Source organism: Acomys russatus, chromosome X (genome assembly GCF_903995435.1).
Source record: "Acomys russatus chromosome X, mAcoRus1.1, whole genome shotgun sequence".
Classification (NCBI taxonomy): Eukaryota; Metazoa; Chordata; class Mammalia; order Rodentia; family Muridae; genus Acomys; species Acomys russatus.
In genome coordinates, this window is record NC_067169.1 from 18,685,223 (window position 1) to 18,704,850 (window position 19,628).

Here is a 19,628-nt window from a genome sequence, read left to right on the forward strand (position 1 = left end):
GTTAAGAGAGACATAGAAGGCTTCTGTGATAGTCCCTAATCCTCCCCCTACCCCCGCCAAAGCAATAGGCTAGACAAGATGCCACCAAAGTCTTTTTTTTTTTTTTGGTTTTCAAGACAAGACAGGGTTTCTCTGTGTAGCCTTGGCTGTCCTGGACTCACTTTGTAGACCAGGCTAGCCTCAAACTCACAGTGATCCGCCTGCCTCTGCCTCCTGAGTGCTAGGATTAAAGGCATGCGCCACCATCGCCCGGCTCCAAAGAGAAGTCTTAAATAACCCTTTAAAAAAAGTATGATTAAGGCTGGGTGGTGGCGGCAGCGGCACGTGCCTTTAATCTCAGCACTTGGGAGGTAGAGGCAGGTGGATCTCTGTGAGTTCAAGGCCAGCCTGGTCTACAGAGTAAGTTCCAGGACAGCCAGGACTAAAACAGAGAAACCCTGTCTTAGGGCGGAAAAAAAGATTAAGATGCTGAAGTCAGCTCTCCACAATTGATGGCTTCTGGCCGAGGGGCAGGCCACCCCTCCCCCATGCTCCAGTGAGTATACAGATAACACAAAATTGGCTTAGGTATTTTTGGTCTATATTTATTTATTTACTTATTTATTGATTTATTATTACTTTTTTATGGGGTCACAAGGTTGGGGGCCAGACATGGAAGGTAGGAGATATAAGTGTAATCAGGTAAACGAAGTTATATTCCCAGAGAACCAATAAAAATGTTATGTTAAAAAATTCCTAACAAAATGCTTACAAACTGAATTTAGGAACACGTTCAGAAGAATACACATTACAACCAAGTGGGCCTCATTCATCCCAAAAAGGCAAAGTTGTTTCAACATACATAAACCAGTAAATGGAATACATCATATAAACAAACTTGAGGTCAGAAACCTCATTAATTATTTCAGTTGATGCTGAAAACCCATTTGACAAAGTTCAACATAGTTTTGTAATAAAAGCTCTGGAAACTGTAGGAATAGATGGAAAAGACATCAAAATGGTAAAGGCTATATACAAGAAACCTATAGCCAACATTATAAACAGGACACAGTGAGCATTTCCTCTAAAATCAGGAATAAGGTAGGGAAGAATCCCCACTCTCCCCTATCTTACTTGATACAGTGTCAGTCTTAGCTATATCAATTAAACCAGAGAGAGACATAAAAGGGATGGTAGGAAGGGGAAAAGCCACATCATCCTTACTTCTGTTTTTGAGACAAGTTCTTACTAGGTAGCCCTGGCTGTCCTGGAACCTGTGATGTAGACCAGGCTGGCTCCACACTCATAGAGATCTGTCTGCCTGCTTCTGCCTTCTGAATGCTAGGATCAAAGGTACATGCTTTGTACATTTCCTGGTTTGTTTTTTTAAGTTTTTGAAGAAAGGGTCTTTCAGTGAAGCTCAGACTGTCCTGGAACTCATGGAAATCTTCCTGTTTCAGCATCTCAAGTGCCAGATTACAGATATGGGCCACCATACTCGGTGACTCGTGTCTTTTTATGTCTGTTCATTTTGGCTCAGTTTGGCAGAGTTCAATTTGCCTTTGTTCAACAGAGACAGCAGTTTCTTTTTTCCCCTGGTGGTACTGGGAATGGAACCAGGCCCTAGCCACATTTACCTGTATCATCATGGCTGGGGTGTTTTGATTCTCTACAGTGTATGCCATAGGCTCACACATTAGGTATTTTTACCTGTGGCCCAGATCTAAGTCAAATACCATTTATTGCACGAATGACTTATGCTTCAGGGATGATTTAGAAATAATTGTGTCTAAGGCCCTGACTTCTCTTGTTGAGTTTTATCTCAGGCCATTAAGCAGGAAAAAGGCTCAGGATTCTTAACTGGATGAATCAGAAGTACCTTTTAACTTCTAAGCCAATGTTTTGGGACTGAAAGTGACTGGCTTCTTTGTAAATTAGAACTAGCCCATTGCATTTGTGGGCATAAGTCCCCATTTCTCTTCAGGGCATCATCAGCTCACAGACACTCCTGGAGGTCTGCCCTGGATCAAGGATGCAACAGATGACCCTACTAGAGTTGTCAATGGGAGCAGCAGTCAGTTTTTCCTTACTCAAACATAACTAAATTATAAGGCAGGAAAAGTCTAATTTGGTTCAGGTTTGGCGGTTTTAAGTCATGACTTAAGGACTCTCTGCCAGGTCTTTATTTTTTAAAGGTCAGAAGTACGTGCTACTAGGATAACCCTGGGCAAGAATCCTTTATGACATGGGCATATGGGCTGGAGAGATGCTCAGTGGTTAAGAGTGCTTGCTGCTCTTCCAGAGGACCCAAGTTTGGTTCCAAGCCCCCATGCTGGGCAGCTTAAATTGCCTATATCTCCCAGGGAGACTCAACACTCATGGTCTCTGAAAAGCATTTGTAGTCACAATCATAAACCCTCACACTGACACGCACACACACAAACATATATAATTAAAAATACAATAAATCTTTATTTAAAAAAAAAAAAAGCTATGGCCTTCAAAGGCCTTTCAAGATCCAAACTGAGGAAGCTGTTCTGAGATGCGGCACTGGAGATTTGTATAGTGTTTGTCTGGGGACAGAGTCCATAGTTTCTATGTTCCTAGAGCGAGCTCTATATTGAATGGGTAATTTAACTTGTCCTGCACCCTCAGCATGGAAATGAGGCTAAGAAATGAAGTATTTCCACCTCAGGCATCTCAGTTCCCACCTGCATTCGCAGCTCGCGCACTGGTTTTGATGTTATCTTTCCACTATTTAAAATGGTTTTCTATTATGCTGTAAATTTTGGTAAATAGCCTGGTCTATCTACTCAGGTCCCTGACCTTGCACTTCAAAGGAGAACAGAACAATCTCCCCATCTTCTCCATGGCATCTGCTATAGACTGCTATACAGCCAGTGACGGTCTGAGTGATGGTCCACATGTCAGTCTTCATCCGAGTCACTGGGGCCCACGTACTGGCAGATGGCGTCATAGTGGAGCTCCACCACCCGATTCTCTCTCCTGAGTTGTACCAAAGCCTGACTCTGCATTCTGTCCCGACTCAGAAGGAGTCCCACCTGAGGAGGGATGGGACAGAGTCAGCCCAGATCCTCAGTGATCCCCAGACTCTCGTTTCCAGGCATGGCACTCACCTTTCCAGCATGTGGTCCCAGCACCACCATCACTCGGTGGCCCTCTCCCTTGGGAATCAGGGTTTCCAGCATGTTTTCTCTCACACCTGCAGATGAGGGAAAGGGGAATGAGGTCTGCCGCAAGGGCCAGCCTGGCCACATCCTGACAGGAGGGCTTTGCTAATATTTATTAGAGCTATCTTTTTTTTTTTTTTTTTTTGGTTTTTCGAGACAGGGTTTCTCTGTGTTAGCCTTGGCCATCCTGGACTCACTTTGTAGACCAGGCTGGTCTTGAACTCACAGCGATCCGCCTGCCTCTGCCTCCCAAGTGCTGGGATTAAAGGCGTGCGCCACCACGCCCGGCTATTAGAGCTATCTTATACCCTGTTGATAGATAGAGCCCCATTCTACCTATTTCACAGGTCTAGGAGGTCACAGAAATAACCGCCACACAGGAGCATTTTCCTACAGAACTGTTTACTTGGCATGTTCTTAGCCTGCCCTGCAGAGTGAGCTCAGTACACTTCCTGTAAACGGAACCATTTTGACAGGGACAGATAGTCATTTTCATGCTAACTGACATAGAAAATAGATAGGGCTTAGGTAATCCCTCTCAAGGAACTATCTGCTCTCAAAGAGCCTTGCAAAGAACCTGAACGCATCCGGGCATGGTGGTGCACACCTTTTAATCCCAGCACTCAGGGAGGCAGAGGCAGGCAGATCACTGTGAGTTCAAGGCCAGCCTGGTCTATAAAATGAGTCCAGGACAGCCAAGGCTACACAGAGAAATCCTGTCTCAAAAAACAAAATAAAACAAAGACCCTGAACCCTGCCAACTTCCTAGCTCTTGGCCTCAGGTACCACTCTTTTCTTTCATTTTTGTTGTTGTTTTGTTGCTTAACTGTTTTTGAGACAGGGTTTCTGTGTCGCCTTGGCTGTCCTGGACTCGGTTTTGTAGACCAGGCTGGCATTGATGTCACAGATATCCACCTGCCTCTGCCTCTCCAGTGCTGGGATTAGTTTTGAGCCACCATGTGGTTGCTGGGAATTGAACTTGATTGAGTCCTCTGGAAGAGACCCTTTTTAAAAAAAAACATTTATTTATTTATTATTATGTACACAGTGCTCTGCCTCCATGTACACCTGAAGGCCAGAAGAGGGCACCAGATCACATTGTAGATGGTTGTGAGCCACCATGTGGTTGCTGGGAATTGAACTCAGGACCTCTGGAACAACAGGCAGTGCTCTTAAGCTCTGAGCCATCTCTCTAGCCCCAAGACCCTTTCTTTATCATCCTCTAGGACAGGGACATCCCAGGTACAGTGGCTCACACTTACCTTCCAGAACTCGGCCTTCATCTGTCCGACATACACAAGTATCTGGGCTCAGGACATCTTCAATTGTCATCTAGAGAGATGAGCAGGAGGAAGTACGATGTTAGAAAGTTAAAGAGCCCAGTCTCTAGGTGAGGAAGGGGACTGACTCAGGTTGTGGGCTTCATACCTTGGTGTTGTAATAGCGGCCACCCTTGTGCACTTTGTCAATGAAGCGCACACGTAAGTCCCTGTGCAGCCAGTGCTTGTTCTTCGGGGCTGCTTTCTCACTCTTGGCCACAGGTCCATCCTGTCTGTGGAGAAAGCCAGCACCTGGCTTAGCTTTTTGTCACGCCCATGTTGCAGCCAGCCTATCATTAAAAGCCATGCTGTAAAACCCACCCCTACTAATGTTTCCAATTCTTTCTATACTCTACCTTGTCCTGGAAGTTTCCCTGACTGCTTGAGCCACCCACACCTTGCCTTCTTCTGCAAGGCCAGAGGCCCAGGCTCCTGCCCAGGCTCCTACCGGTCTGGAGGGTGTTCCCGCTTCCTCTCTGAATCCTTGTGCCTCTTCTTTGAGTCCTCCTGATTCTGGAGGGCCTTCAATGACAAGGCTGTTCCAGTTGTTCTGTTGTGCTGCTCTGTAGAAGTTTTGCTCACGTGCCCTGTTTAAGGAAGCATAGGGAGAGCAAGAAAGCCTCGCTGTCTCACTGGCATTTGTTCTCAAGGGCCACTGTCCTGCCAAAGGCCCCATTCCCTAGCCACCTCCTTCAGGAAGTTCCTCTCAACCACCCAGCCACAGTGGAGACGCCGGAGTCAACAGCCTAGCGTTCCTAACAGAGTGGAAGAGCTGCCCCTCCCACAACCACTACTGTTCTGTCTGCCTCTCCTTTGCTCACACCCCAACCCTACTCTCATATTTCACAAAGGAGAGACCATCACCTCAGGACCTCCTGGGGGTGGGAACTGGTTTCCAGCCCCATTTCTTGCTGCTTACAGAGGATGAAGATGGGGAGAGTATTAGATCAGGCCTTTCTAAGTCAAACTCAACAAGCTGAGCTGAGCTAGGTGAGGCAAGGCATGGCTCCTTGCTGGAGCCCACTTGGCATTGTCAAGGCTCTGGGTTCTAACCTTAGCACCACCAAACACAAAAAGGAATAAACCCCTCTTGCCCCTTCTCATCCCTGACCTCTGACTGGAAGTCACACAGCCCGTCCTCCCTACAGATCTGGAGAGAGCCTGCCTGTTGCCATGCTTCTCGAATTCTTCAGCTAGAGGATCTCACCTGGCTGTGAGGCGTGGCTATCGAACTCCTTCTGGGAAACAGGCCGCAGGCAATACTCACTAACAGTCATGATACAGTTGCCTGCCGCCAGGCGAACCATGGCCCGGACATTGTCAGGATCAAGGCCTTCTATCTAAGGTAGGAGGTAGGAATAAGGCAGAGGGTGAATGACTGCCACTGCTAGGCCCCAAATGTCCTACCTCCAACAGGTTTGACCTCCTTCTGTCTCTCCCACCCTCACCACGCTGTGACCTTTTCATTTGTTTTGCTTTTTTTTTCTTTTTCTGAGACAAGGTCTCTCTGTGTAGCCTTGGCTGTCCTGGGCTCACTTTGTAGACCAGGCTGGCCTCGAACTCACAGCGATCCACCTGCCTCTGCCTCCCGAGTGCTGGGATTAAAGGCATGCGCCACCACCCCCAGCTTTGTTTTGCTTTTGAATCGAAGTTCTCAACTATGTAATCCTGGCTGGCCTCTAACTCAAGAAATCCACCAGTCTCTGAGTGCTGTGATTCAAGTTGTATACCACTATGCCCAAATGTATGATGGCTAGGACTACGCATGATACTTTTGTCTCCTCTCCTAAACAATGACTCCTGAAAAGTAAGACCAGGCATTATGTTCGTGTGTCTCCCTTAGCAAAATGTAAAATGAAGACCTGTGTATATATGTATTGTACATACACGTACTTACTGTTTGTATGGTGTGTGCATGTGGGTGGAGGACTGAAGTCGGCATTAGGTGTCTTCCTTGAATGTTCATCACCGTATACTTTTTCCTCCCCCTGCCCTTTTTTTTGCAGACAGGATTTCTCTGTGTAGCCTTGGCTACCCTGGACTTGCTTTGTAGACCAGGCTGGCCTCAAACTCACAGCGATCCACCTGCCTCTGCCTCCCGAGTGCTGGGATTAAAGGCATGCGCCACCACACCTGGCTTCCTTTTTTTTCTTTTTAGAGACTTTGTAGCTAGCCCTGGCTGGCCTGGAACTCGTTATATTACCAGGCCGACTTTAAAGTTACAGAGATCTGCCTTACTTCTTTGAAATTTTAATTTATGTGCTCACGTATTTTGCCTGCATGTATGTCTTGGCACACCATGTCATGTACATGCCTGGTATCTGCGGAGCCCAGGAAAGGGTGCTGATGTCCTGGGACTGGAGTTGCACAGTTGTGAACTGCAATGCAGATGTTGGAAATCGAACCCAGATCCTTTAGAAGAGCAGCCAGTATTCTTAACTGCTGAGCCATCTCTCCAGGCCCCAGCATCTTTTTTAGAGACAGTGATCCTGGAGCTCATTGATTCAGCTATACTGGCTGGCCAACGAGCTCCAGAGATCTGCCTAGAGTCTCTACTGCCCGGTTCTGGGTTATAGATATATCTGTGTCCAGCTTTTATGTGACTGCTAGGGATCCGAACTCATGTCCTCATGCTTGCACACTAGTCAGTCATTTTACACACAGAGACATCTCCCTGGATCTTACTTTTTTCAAGATAGGGTCCAGGCTAGACCTAATATTTGTCATATAGCCCAGAATGGCTTTAAACTTGCAGCAATTTTCCTGTTTGAGCTTCCTAGGTACTAGGAAGTTTTGTGGAAGTTGTGGGATGTGGCATTTTCTCCCTTTTGGTTGATAACTGAGGCTCAAAAAGGCCCTGCAAACCATTCTGGAGTACCCACTGAAGCAGGGAGCCAGGCAGGCCTGCAGGACTAGGACTTGGAGGGAAGGAGAGACAGCTTAGCAGTTAAGACAAATATCGCTCGAGCAGACCTGAGCTTGATTCCCAGCATCCATGCCAGAGAGCTCACAACTACTAGAAAGAGATTCTCTGTGTAGCCTTGGCTGTCCTGGACTCTCCTTGTAGACCAGGCTGGCCCCAAACTCACAGTGATCCACCTGCCTCTGCCTCCCGAGTGCTGGGATTAAAGGAGTGAGCCACCGTCGCCTGGCTAATTCTGATATTCTCAAAAGCATGCCAGAACAAACGGAGGAAAACTAAACCAGAAAAGCTCCTTTTTAAAACAAAGCAAAACAAAACAGGGTTTCTCTGTATAATAGCCTTGGCTGTCCTGGACTCACTTTATAGACCAGGCTGGCCTTAAACTCTCAGAGATCTGCCTGCCTCTGCCTCTCTGAGTGCTGGGATGTGTGTGCGACTGCACCAGTTTAGAAAAGCTCTTAAATAAAACTGCCAAAGATTGTTTAAAAAAAAAAAAAAACCCAACATTTTTTGCTATGTTTCTGTGTCTGCATGTACGTGAAGGCTCAAAGTTGGTATCAGGTGTCTTCCTTGATCACTCTGCCCTTTAGTGAAGCAGACACTCTTGCTGAATCTGGAGCTGGCCAGTCCAGCCTTCTATAGCAGCCGGATTGCTCTGGCGACTTTATCACTTCCTCCTGAATACTGGATCTATGTAAGCCAAGCAGGTCTTGAATTTGTGATCTCCCTGCCTCAATTTCTGGAGTATTGGGATTACAGGCATGTACCAACTCCTGGCTTGACTGGCAGCCTTTCTGGCTCTCAAATTAGTCTCCCCTGCTACCTGACATGGCTTCGGGAATGTGGTTTCTTACCTTCCCATAGAGGCCCCGGTGAGGGCCAGAAAGGATGAGCACAGCTCCTCCAGGCACCAACCCTTGCGGCTGGTCTTCCTTCTCTCGGTCCCCACCCTTCTTCTTCTTCTCTCGGTCTCCATGTGGTCTTGGTGGGTGGTGAGAGGCACTGGAGGCCAAGGCCTGGGCTTCCCTCAGGTTGGCACCCAGCCCTAAGCCCTTGGGTCTTAGAGAGTTGATCCTGGGCTTCACTACCCTGCAAAGAAGATCACAGGCGTATGGGGTACAAATCTTCAGCACAACCCTGCCGGCATGCAAGCCCACCTCCGAAATACTTAGTTTCAATTTCTTTATTTACTTGTGTATGCTTATGCACCGCGATGCACATGTGAAAAACGGAGGATGATTTGTGGGAGTCTACTCTCAACCACATGAATCCTGAGGTCGACAGGTTTACAGGCCCTCACCTGCCCAGCCATCACCAGCTCCACATCTAGATTTAGATTACCATTTCTAATATCATATTTCTGAGCTATAAAAATGCCATTTTCTTTTCTTGTGGCGCTAGGGGTCGAATATAAGGCCTCAATGCATACTCTACCACTGAGTTACACTTTTAACCCCCTCACCCCCCCATAGCAATTTCATTTCGTTCAACTGCACTAACTTGTCTATGTACTAGCTATTATATCCTATCTACAAGTGCCAAAGTTAGGTCCATATAAACAAATATACCAATATCTTCACAGAAGAAATCCTATGATCTGTGACAGAGCAAGGAGCAAGGAGAACAGCACAAATACCAGTCACAACCATATCTGGGTACCAAATGACTCAGGAATTCTTTGAGATTTACAAGTGCAAAAGGATTTTTGCTTTGGAGTTCTAGGGATGGAACTCTGGACCTTTTACATGCTAGGCAAGCCTGTATCACTGGGCTACACACCAGCCCAGCAAAGGGATTATCAGTCTATGAAATAAGAGTCAAGATGCTTAGTTTCTCCTTACTAGGGACTAAACCCTACCATTTAACTCTTGCAACAAACCTGTAAGGTTTTTTTCAGATGAAGAAACTGACTACCTAAGTGGGATCGTCTTACTGTTTTGATGCCAAGTCTGAGGTGGTTTGCTCTTTTGGTTTTTTTCTTTTGCACTAACAAGGTCAGTGGAAACCAGAGTTTGAAAGAGTACTGGGCCACTACTGAGCTGGTGAGGAGGATAATGTCGTCCCTCACCACCTGGATGGTTCTAGGGGTCTTGTTTATAGCCACGGTCCCCCCTCCCCCACCAAACTCACTGACTGAAAGTATTGCCGATGCCCTTGTCCGGTTTCCATCCCATGCCCTGCAGCAAGGCCAGCGCGTAGGCCTCCACAGGGACTGTCTCATAGTCAGCTTCCTCTGGCACCTATTGGTCAGGCAGGAGAAGGGAGTCAGGCTTCGCTTGGGATGGGCCCTCTGTCTGCAGGACATGTGCTACCACCCACGCGGTGACTTTCTACAGCGGTGACTTCTTCTCACCGCTCCTCACTTTGCTCCTCTACCCCTCCGTCCTTCAGTAACAACAAAACCCTTTTAGACTGATCTTCCTCTCTGTGTGTGAGTGCTTTGCTCACATATATGCATGGCTGCCATGCATGCTGTGCCTGCTTTCAGTAGAGGCCAGAAGAGAGCACTGGCTGCCCTGAAGGAATGTGAGCCATGTGGGTGCTGGGATGGAACCCAGGCTCTCTCCAGGAGCAACAAGTGCTCTGAACTTCTGAGCCATTGCTATAGGACCCCCGCTCCCCCAGTGTTTGTTGGAGACAGGATCTCACTATGTAGTTCTAGCTATCCTGGACCTCTCTATGTTTACCAGACCAGGCTAGCTTCAAAGGCACAGTGGTCCGCCTGCCTCTGCCTCTTAAATACTGAGATTAAAGGTGTGCACCACCACTGCACCCAGATTCAACAAGTATTTATAAAGAACCTATTATAGAGGCTGAAGAGACAGCATAGTGGTCAAGGGGCATGGTGCACATACAAACATGTAGGCAAAAGTCATACACATGAAATAAAAATAAACATGCCTTAATTTTTTAAAAAAAGAACCTATTCTGTGGAGAATGCTATTCTATATTTTAGGTGCTAAGTGCAAGGAACTAATAAAATAGAAAACCTCTGTGGGGCTTATGTTCTAATTGTCAAGGCATATAATGTATCAGGTCCTGAAAACACGACATAGCAGGTGATGATACATTTTATAAAGAAAAATAAAGCAGTACTGTGCCCAGGGGCACAGTCCAGTAGTCCCAGCCATGTATGAGGTGAGTGTGACTTCAACCCAAGAACTGCAAACCAGCCTGGGCAACATGGTGAGACCGCCATCTTAAAATCAAAACCAAAAAAATGTCTAAAGGAATGGCAAAGAGAGCGGAGTTCCACTGATACGACATTTAATCGGGTAAATGAGAGAAGGTGGGAGAAGAAGAGTGCTCCAAACAGCCTCAGGTGGAAAATTAAAGGCCCGCTGGGCCAGGAGGCACACGCCATATTTGGGGAGTTGGACAGCATATATCCATGAGCTCAAGGCCAGCCACGGCTACACAGTGAGAGCCTGTCTCAAAACAAAGCCAACCAACTAACCAACCAAAGGCCGAGGGTAAGGTAAGACTTTCTATATAGGATAAGCACCATGAAAATCAACATGATTGAAATGGAGAGGTGGAAGCAGAGATGGTAAGAAATTAACGAGGAGCCATGGTGGCGCACGCCTATAATCCCAGCACTCGAGAGGGGCAGGCGGATCACTGTGAGTTCGAGGCCAGCCTGGTCTACAGAGTGAGTCCAGGGCAGCCAAGGCTACACAGAGAAACCCTGTCTCGAAAAACCAAATCTGACCAACCAACCAAAGGGAGTACCCACTCTGATCAGATCTAAACTATGCTTCCAGGCCTCACTCCTGCCACCTCCATGAGGGTCCTTCCCATCTGTTTGCTGGATTAGGCAACTTGCTTTCCTCCTCAGCTTCACTTACTAGTCATTTTGGGGTATGGCAGCCGGTGGGGCCCTGGTTACAACCTTTCTCTGCTCATGATTTCCCCCCAAGTCCATCCTCCCCCCTCCATGGCTCAGAAGGGCCCTTTTGATCTGGCCCCCAAGGTATGGCCCCTCATTCATTCCAATCCAATAATACCGGCTTCTTTCATTCTTTTTTTCTCCCCCCACAGCAGATAGGGTTTCTCTGTGTAGCCTTGGCTGTTCTAGCTTTGTAGACCAGACTGGCCTCGAACTCACAGAGATCTGCCTGCCTCTGCCTCCCGAGTGCTAGGACCACGACCAGCTAATGCTGGTTGCTTTGGTGTTCATCAAGTACTACAGGCTAAAAAAGAACAAAGAAAGAAAGAAAGAAGAAAAGAGGAAACAAACAAATGTGGCTCCAAATAGTGTACAGCCTTACAGCATTTGTATTTCCCATCTACTTCGCTGTCCACCTCATTCAGATAATTCCAGAAGTCAAGTACTTAAAAAAAAAAAAAAAACACCACCCTGCTATGGATTTGTTAACGCTCCTCATAGGGATGGAAGGAGGAAAGGCTAACTGGCAAGACTTTGGGACACACATTCACACGGTCCCTGCTATGTGCAAGGCAGCGAGGAAGACAGGGGACAGGGAATGGTGCGGGAGGGAGGCAAAGGGTCAGCTCACTGGCTCAGCCTGGGCATCGCTGTCTGTTCCTTCCCCTTTCTGGATCATGGGAATAGTGAGCGTGGGGTCAACACCTGCATTCTCCCTCTCCTCCAGAGACTTCTTGGATTCTAAGGAAGAATGGGAGGAATCAATGAGGCCACACCCTATCCTTCCGACAGCTTTCCCTTCTAGCTGCACTGGGGCACAGCAAAGGGGGAGAGGAGGCTTCACTTACCCTCAATGAGTTCCTTCACAGCCAGGGACAACACACCATCGGACATCAAGCCAGTGCTAGTTTCTGAGGATGGCTTAGGGTTCTTGGACAGCTGTTGCCTTCGAGAGCCATCCTGGATCAATGGGATGGCCAGTTCCTTCGGGGCTTCTGTGGGGTTCACACTGATGTGGATAGAGCAAAAAGGTTGGGAAAGTAGACATATTAGAAAGTAGACCTGGGTGTGCTGGAGCACGCCTGTAATCCCAGCACTCAGGGAGGCAGAGGCAGGCGGATCTCTGTGAGTTCGAGGCCAGCCTGGTCTATAGAATGAGTGTAGGACAGCCAGGGCTACACAGAGAGACCCTGTCTCAAACAAACAAACAAACAAACAAACAAACAAACAAACAAACAAACAAAAAAAACCAAAGTAAGTAGAACTATCAGCTGGGCAGTGATAGCACAGGCCTGTAATCCCAGCCCTTGGGAGGCAAACGCAGGTAGGATCTCTGAGTTCAAGGCCAGCCTGGTCTACAGACTGTGTGCCAGGACAGCCAGGGCCACACAGAGAAACCCTGCCTCAAACAAACAAACAAACAACAAATAGATATCAAGAAAGAAAGAATAGAACTGGGCTGGTGGCGCACGTCTTTAATTCCAACTCTCGGGAGGCGGAGGCGGAGGCAGAGGCAGGTGGATCCCTGTGAGTTCGAGGCCAGGCTGGTCTACAATGCCAAGGAGAGCCAGGGATACATAGAGAAACCCTTTCTTGAAAAACCAAAACCAAAACCAAAACCTACCACCTCCCCCAAAAGAATTAGTATCAATGTCCATCACTATGAACCATGCATGTCCCACAGGTTACTTTTCACAGGTCCCCCCATTTTGGCTTTTTGGGGGGCACTATCTCACAATGTAGCCCAGGCTGGTGTTCTAACCTCTCAGTCCTCTCGGTGCAACCTCCTAGTGCTGGAATGACAAACCCGAATTCTCTCTCTTCCAGTCCCCAGCTTTAAATGTCTCCTGTGAATCACTCATAGATTCTCCACCAGAATGCCCTAAAATCACCATCTTTACTCCAGATTCTCCCCAGCTCCAAGGTGGCAAACTGCCTTCTGGACAGCCGGCTTCTGTAAGTCCCGCATTTAGGCTGCCTTTCTTTTTTTTTATTTTTTATTTTTAGACTGCCTTTCTTAATTATACTGATGATGGCCTTCCTAGAGCTGTATTTGCCTTTCTCCAAATCGGAGAAGCTCCTACCATTTCAGTTGAGACACAGAGTCCTGACATTCTGCCTCCTTTCTGTGTCTCAAAACGCACAAGTCCTCAAGTCCCAGCGACTTTCTCTCTGAGAAATCTATACCTCTGGTCATAAGACCCCATTTCACCCACATCTCTGACAAACCTCCCTCTTCTTGCCCTCATTTTTTCTTCCTGTTTATTATGATTTTTTAAATATAGGCTCTCATACAGCCCAGGCTAGCGTTCAACTTTTGATCCGCCCGCGCCAGCCTCCCAGAAGTTCCCATTACAGGCGTTTGTCGCCACTCTTGGACACCTCCATAAAATTTTTCTTTTGTTTTTTTGAGACAGGGTTTCTCTGTGTAGTCTTGACTGTCCTGGACTCGCTTTGTAAACCAGGCCGGCCTCGAACTCACAGCAATCCGCCTGCCTCTGCCTCCCGAGTACTGGGATTCAAGGCGTGGGCCACCATTGCCCGGCTTCCTCCATAAATTTCCTGATGCTGTGTTTCAGGCTTTCCAGGCCACTGTCATCAGGACAAACTACTTCTGCCCTCCCGCTTACTCTCACCGCACCGATTTCCAAAACATGAAAGACCCGGCGTGTCACCTATGCAGCTCCCTCCCTTCCACGCTCTTCAGGAAATCTTTCTCCTCTGAGACTGGTCCTTCGCTGTCTCTGGGGTCGGCTAGTCGCCTCCGGGCGGACGTGCGAGTGAAACAGAAAGAAATCGGGGCCGTTGAGGCGCCAGCCGGCTGCAAATTTTCTGGGTCCGCCATCTTGTCTCGATTCCCAGGGAAACGCACTGCTTGCTGGGAAGTTTAGTTTAGTTCAAGTCGCTAGGGGCGGGCCAAGGAGCACAAGAACAACCTATCCCATAAAGCAATGCCTCAAGGACAGGCTCCTTGAAGACGTGAGAAAACACGTTACGTCATCAGAACGTGCCGCACCAAGCATTCTGGGAAATGCAGTTCTCAGTGATATACCAGTGAAGGAAGGATTGATTCCGTTCTTCCTAGGTATTCAAACCTTTTAGATTCAGTTCTGAGGCTCCGATACCCTCTTCCGACCTCCGCAGGCACCATGCTCGCACGCGATGCACATACATAAACGCAGACAAAATGTTTATATACACAAAGTAAAATAAAAGTTGTTTGACAAGTGTGTAATAAGCATCTACAATGTGTGACTTACTGTGCATTACTGATGTAGGAAGTGTCCCTAAGGTGAAAAATCAGGACTGTGCGATGGATGTGGTTCAATTCGCAGTGCTGGTAATTTTACTTGACTTAGGGCCTTGCCTATGCAAGCATTGTACCACCAAGATATAGTCCTTTAAGTTCTTTTTTCTTTTTTGTTGCTTTTGTGTTTCAAGACCACGTTTCTTTGTGTAACTATCTACTCTTTCAAATTCCTACTCCACTTTTTAGACAAGATCTCATTGTAAGCTCTGAATGGACTAGAACTCACAAAAATGTGCCTGCTTCTGCCTCCCTCCTATGTGCTGGGATTAAAGGCATGTGCCACCACTCCTAGCTAACATTATGTTTTTGTGTGTGTGTTTTTTTTTTTTTTTTTTTTTTTTTTTTTTGGTTTTCGAGACAGGATTTCTCTGTGTAGCCTTGGCTGTCCTGGACTTGCTTTGTAGACCAAGCTGGCCTTGAGCTCACAGAGATCCTCCTGCCTCTGCCACCATGAGCCACCATGCCTGGCTGATGACTTCTTATAATTAGTCTGAGGCTATGAGTTTGGGATAAGAATTTCAGAGATGGGGCTGGAGAGACTGTTAAGTGGTTAAGAGCACTCATTGCTCTCACAGAGGACCAGGTTCAATTCCCAGCACCACACGGTGACTCACAAGCATCCTAATTCAAGTTCTAGGAGATACAATGTCCTCTTCTGAGCTCCACCAGCTCCAGACACATACATGGTGCACATGCATACTAATTACACATATAAAACTAAATTTTAAAAGAATTTCACTAGCTGGGCAGTGGTGGCGCACACCCTTAATCCCAGCACTTGGGAGGCAGAGGCAGGCAGATTGCTGTGAGTTCCAGGCCAGCCTGGTCTACAAAAAAGAGTTCAGGACAGCCAAGGCTACACAGAGACACATCCTGTTTCGAACAAAACAAAGCAAATTTCAATGATGATATGCCCTTCTTATCATGAATCAGCATTATGTCAAAATTAATATGTTTTACTACTTTTTCTGGATTAAATAAAAACAACTTTTTTGGAGACAGGGTCTCTTTTAGCCTAGGTTGGCCTTGAACTCATTATATAGCTGAGGCTCACCTTGAACTCATTATGTAGCTGAGGCTCACCTTGAACTCATTATGTAGCTGAGGCTCACCTTGAACTCATATGTAGAGGCTCACCTTGAACTCATTATGTAGCTGAGGCTCACCTTGAACTCATTATGTAGCTGAGGCTCACCTTGAACTCATTATGTAGCTGAGGCTCACCTTGAACTCATTATGTAGCTGAGGCTCACCTTGCACTCATTATGTAGCTGAGGCTCACCTTGCACTCATTATGTAGCTGAGGCTCACCTTGCACTCTTGGTTCTTCTGTGTCCACCTTCCAAGTAGTGAGATTATAAACATGCATCACCATGCCCAAATCCTGAACTATTTTTTGGTGGTTGCTAATGAGCTTTATTTATTTGCCCAACGTGTGAACACTGCAAATACCTGAACACTACACTCTCTAAACATGTCCAATTATCATGTAACAACTAAAATCAAAAGTAAATAAACTGACCTTACTAAAAAAGTATTGCTTTGATTTTGAACCTAAAATGAATCACTTTTTCATTTTGTTTTATTTTTTATTTCTTTGCTTTTTTTTCAAGGCGGGGTTTCCTCTGGGTAGCCTTGGCTGTCCTGGACTCACTCTGTAGACCAGGCTGGCCTTGAATTCACATTGGTTCACCTGCCTCTGCCTTGAGAGTGCTGAGATCACAGTCGTGCACCATCACGCCCAGCGACCTTTTTCTTTTTCTTGAAGACACTTGTTCTTACTATATTTGTCCAATTTGGCTTGGAGCGCTTAGGCTCAATTTGTTCACTCAGCCTTCTGTGTTGTTTGGACCATAGGTGGCACCACTTCACTACCCTGATATATATATTTATTTATTTATTTTTTTTTTTTTTTACTTCTACCAGTGTTGACATGGATGATTGAAAGATGGTATCTGATTATTCTCAATGATGGTCATTGTCTTTGAGGTAACTTGTCACAGCTGAAGTGCTACCTACTTCCAGAGGCAGCCTAGGCCAAAAGAGCAAGCTTCTTTCTTCATGTTCTTTTTTTTTTTTAATTTTTAAAGATTTATTTATTATTTATACAGTGTTCTGCTCGCATGTGCACCTTCCCGCCACAAGAAGGCACTGGATCTCATTATAGATGCCTGTGAGCCACCATGTGGTTGCTGGGAATTGAACTCGGGACCTCTGGAAGAGCAGTCAGTGCTCTTAACCTCTGAGCCATCTCTCCAGCCCTTTTTTCATGTTCTTTATATAAATTGCCAGCAGAAGGTGGGGCCCAGAATAAAGGTGGATCTTCCTATCTCAAAGATCCGGATTAGAAGAAGGTGGTCTTCCTACTTCAAATGATTTAAGAAACGCCCTCTCGGGAGGTGGTGGCAGACACCTTTAATCCCAGCACTCAGGAGGCAGAGGCAGGCAGATCTCTGTGAGTTGCAGGCCAGCCTGGTCTACAGAGTGAGTCTAGGACAGCCAGGGTGACACAGAGAAACCCTGTCTCAAAAAACAAACAAACAAAACAAAACATTAAAAAAAAACAACAAAAAACCAAGCACTCACAGGTGTATCCAGCTGCTTGTGCTTGAGTTAATTCCAGTTGTACTTAAGTTGAGAAGTAAGAACAGCCATCACACAGGGGACCAGATACTGTCTTCTGGCTTCCCTTCCAGCCACCAGGCACACAATTAGTGCAAAACATCCATACATATAAAATACTTTTAAAATTTATTTTATGGTAAGTGAAGACTTTCATGGGACATATCCCTTGGGCTAGTGTCCAGATATAAGTGAATATATACCCTTTGACTCTTTCTGCTTCTGGGTTAACTCACTCATTATGATCATTTCTAGTTACCAGGGAAGTGGGACAGAGGGGAGGACTTCCTATTGGGACTCTAAGTGAGAGAAGCATGGGAGAATGGGGAAATAGAAGGATGCAGAGGGTCCTAGAAACCTACAAGAAGAACATTATGATGGGCAGATCTGGGCCCAGGGGTCCTGCTCAAACTATGGCACCAGCCAAGGACAATACATGCAGTAAACTTCGAATCCCTACCCAGATCTAGCCAATGGACAGGACATTCTCCACAGTTGAGTGGAGAGTGGGGACTGACTTTCACACGAACTCTGTTGCCCCATATTTGACAACGTCCCTGGATGGGGAGGCCTGCTGGCACTCAGAGGAAGGATAGCAGGCTACCAAGAAGAGACTTGATACCCTACGAGCATATATAGGGGGAGGAGGTCTCCCTCAGTCACAGTCATAGGGGAGGGGAGTAAGGGGAAAATGGGAGGGAGGGAGGACACAAGGGATGGGATAACAATTGAGATGTAATATGAATAAATCAATAAAATATATTTTTAAAAATTTTTATGTTTTTACTTTTTATTATGTTGTAGAGGAGTTTATTAAATGAGCATGGGGAGAGAAGGAAATGGGGAGGGGTACCCCAGAGAGAGACAGAAACAGAAAGGAAGAGAGGGAGACAGGGAGAAGGAGAAAGGGAGTAAGGGAGAAAGGGGTTAGAGAGAGCAAAATACTTTTTTTTCAAGACAGGGTTCCCCTGTGTACCCCTGGCTATCCTGGAACTTGCTCTGTAGACCATGCTGGCCTCAAACCTAGAGATCCTCTTGCCTCTGCCTCCCAAGTGCTGGAATTAAAGAGTACAGTATGTCACTTAGCCCAGCTAAATGTTTTTTTTTAATGCTAAACAAAAGGGAACTAGCTTATCAATTTCCTAAATGAAGAAGAAGGAAGAGGAGGAGGAGGAGGAGGAGGAGGAGGAGGAGGAGGAGGAGAGAGAGAGAAGAGAAGAAGAAGAGAGAAGAAGAAGAGAAGAAGAGAGAAGAGAAGAAGAAGAAGAAGAAGAAGAAGAAGAAGAAGAGAAGAAGAAAGAAGAGAAGAAAAGAAGAGAAGAAGAGAGAGAAGAGAAGAGAAAAGTAGCTAGGTATGGCAGTGCATGCCTTTGATTCCAAAACTTGGGATACAGAGTCAGGCAGATCTCTGAGTTCCAGGCCGGCTAAAGCTTTTTAAAAAATGTTGAAGTACTTGCCAAGCCTAGTGGCACATGCCTTTAGTCCCAGCACTCAGAGAGGCAGAGGCAGTCCAGTTGATGTGAGTTCGAGGCCAGTCTGGTCTACAAAGAGAGTCTAGGACAGCCAGGGCTACACAGAGAACCCCTGTCTCAAAAAATTTTTAAAAGCATCTTAGGTTTTTTGTTTGTTGGTTTGGTTTTTCAAGACAGAGTTTCTCTGTGTAGCCCTGGCTGTCCTGGACTCACTTTGTAGACCAGGCTGGCCTTGAACTCACAGCAATCCATCTGCCTTTGCCTCCCAAGTGCTGGGATTACTGGCAAGTGCCACCACCACCTGCTCCATCCTGTCTTTCTTCCATTCTTTCTTTCCCTCCCCCTCCTCACTCTCCTCCTCCTCCTCTTCTTCTTGCCTTAGCCTCTCCATTGCTGGGATTATATACTGCCCAATAAGTGAGAAATTTTGTAAGGAAAATTTGTTTTGGTTCTTAAAAAAGATGTTAGTGACAGGTCCAGAAAGATGGCTTAGTGGATTCAGGTACATGTCACCAAGCCTGACCAATGAGTTTGATCCCTGAACCAACATAGTGCATACACACACAGGCATACACCAAACAAACAAACAAACAAATGAGATTTAAAAATACTAGAAATGGGGCTGGAGAGATGGCTTAACTGCTGAAGAGCATCAGTTGCTCCTGCAGGGGATCCCAGTTCTGTTCCCAACACCCACATGTTGACTTATAACATCTGTATTCTAGTTTTCTAGGGGAATCCAATGCGATTTTCAGACCTCTAAAGTCACCAGGCACTGATGTGATTCACACACAGACACAGACAGACAGACAGACAGACAGACAGACAGACACACACACACACACACACACACACACACACACACACATGCAGGCAAAGCACTCACACATAAGAAATGAGTAAAATATCTAAGGGCTCCTACC

At 46.4% G+C, this 19,628-nt stretch overlaps 1 protein-coding gene across 1 annotated transcript; it reads right to left on the minus strand.

The window, feature by feature from the left end:
• Positions 1-1,421: 1,421 nt before the first annotated feature.
• On the minus strand, positions 1,422-14,279 carry Gpkow (G-patch domain and KOW motifs). Its single transcript, XM_051142309.1, has 11 exons — positions 13,977-14,279; positions 12,150-12,310; positions 11,933-12,042; positions 9,543-9,652; positions 8,267-8,501; positions 5,697-5,829; positions 4,938-5,076; positions 4,599-4,722; positions 4,433-4,502; positions 3,117-3,202; positions 1,422-3,041 (listed from the first exon to the last, which is right to left on the minus strand). The coding sequence occupies exons 1-11, from the start codon at positions 14,144-14,146 to the stop codon at positions 2,907-2,909; spliced, it is 1,473 nt and encodes a 490-aa protein (XP_050998266.1). The 5' UTR covers positions 14,147-14,279; the 3' UTR covers positions 1,422-2,906.
• Positions 14,280-19,628: the final 5,349 nt, after the last annotated feature.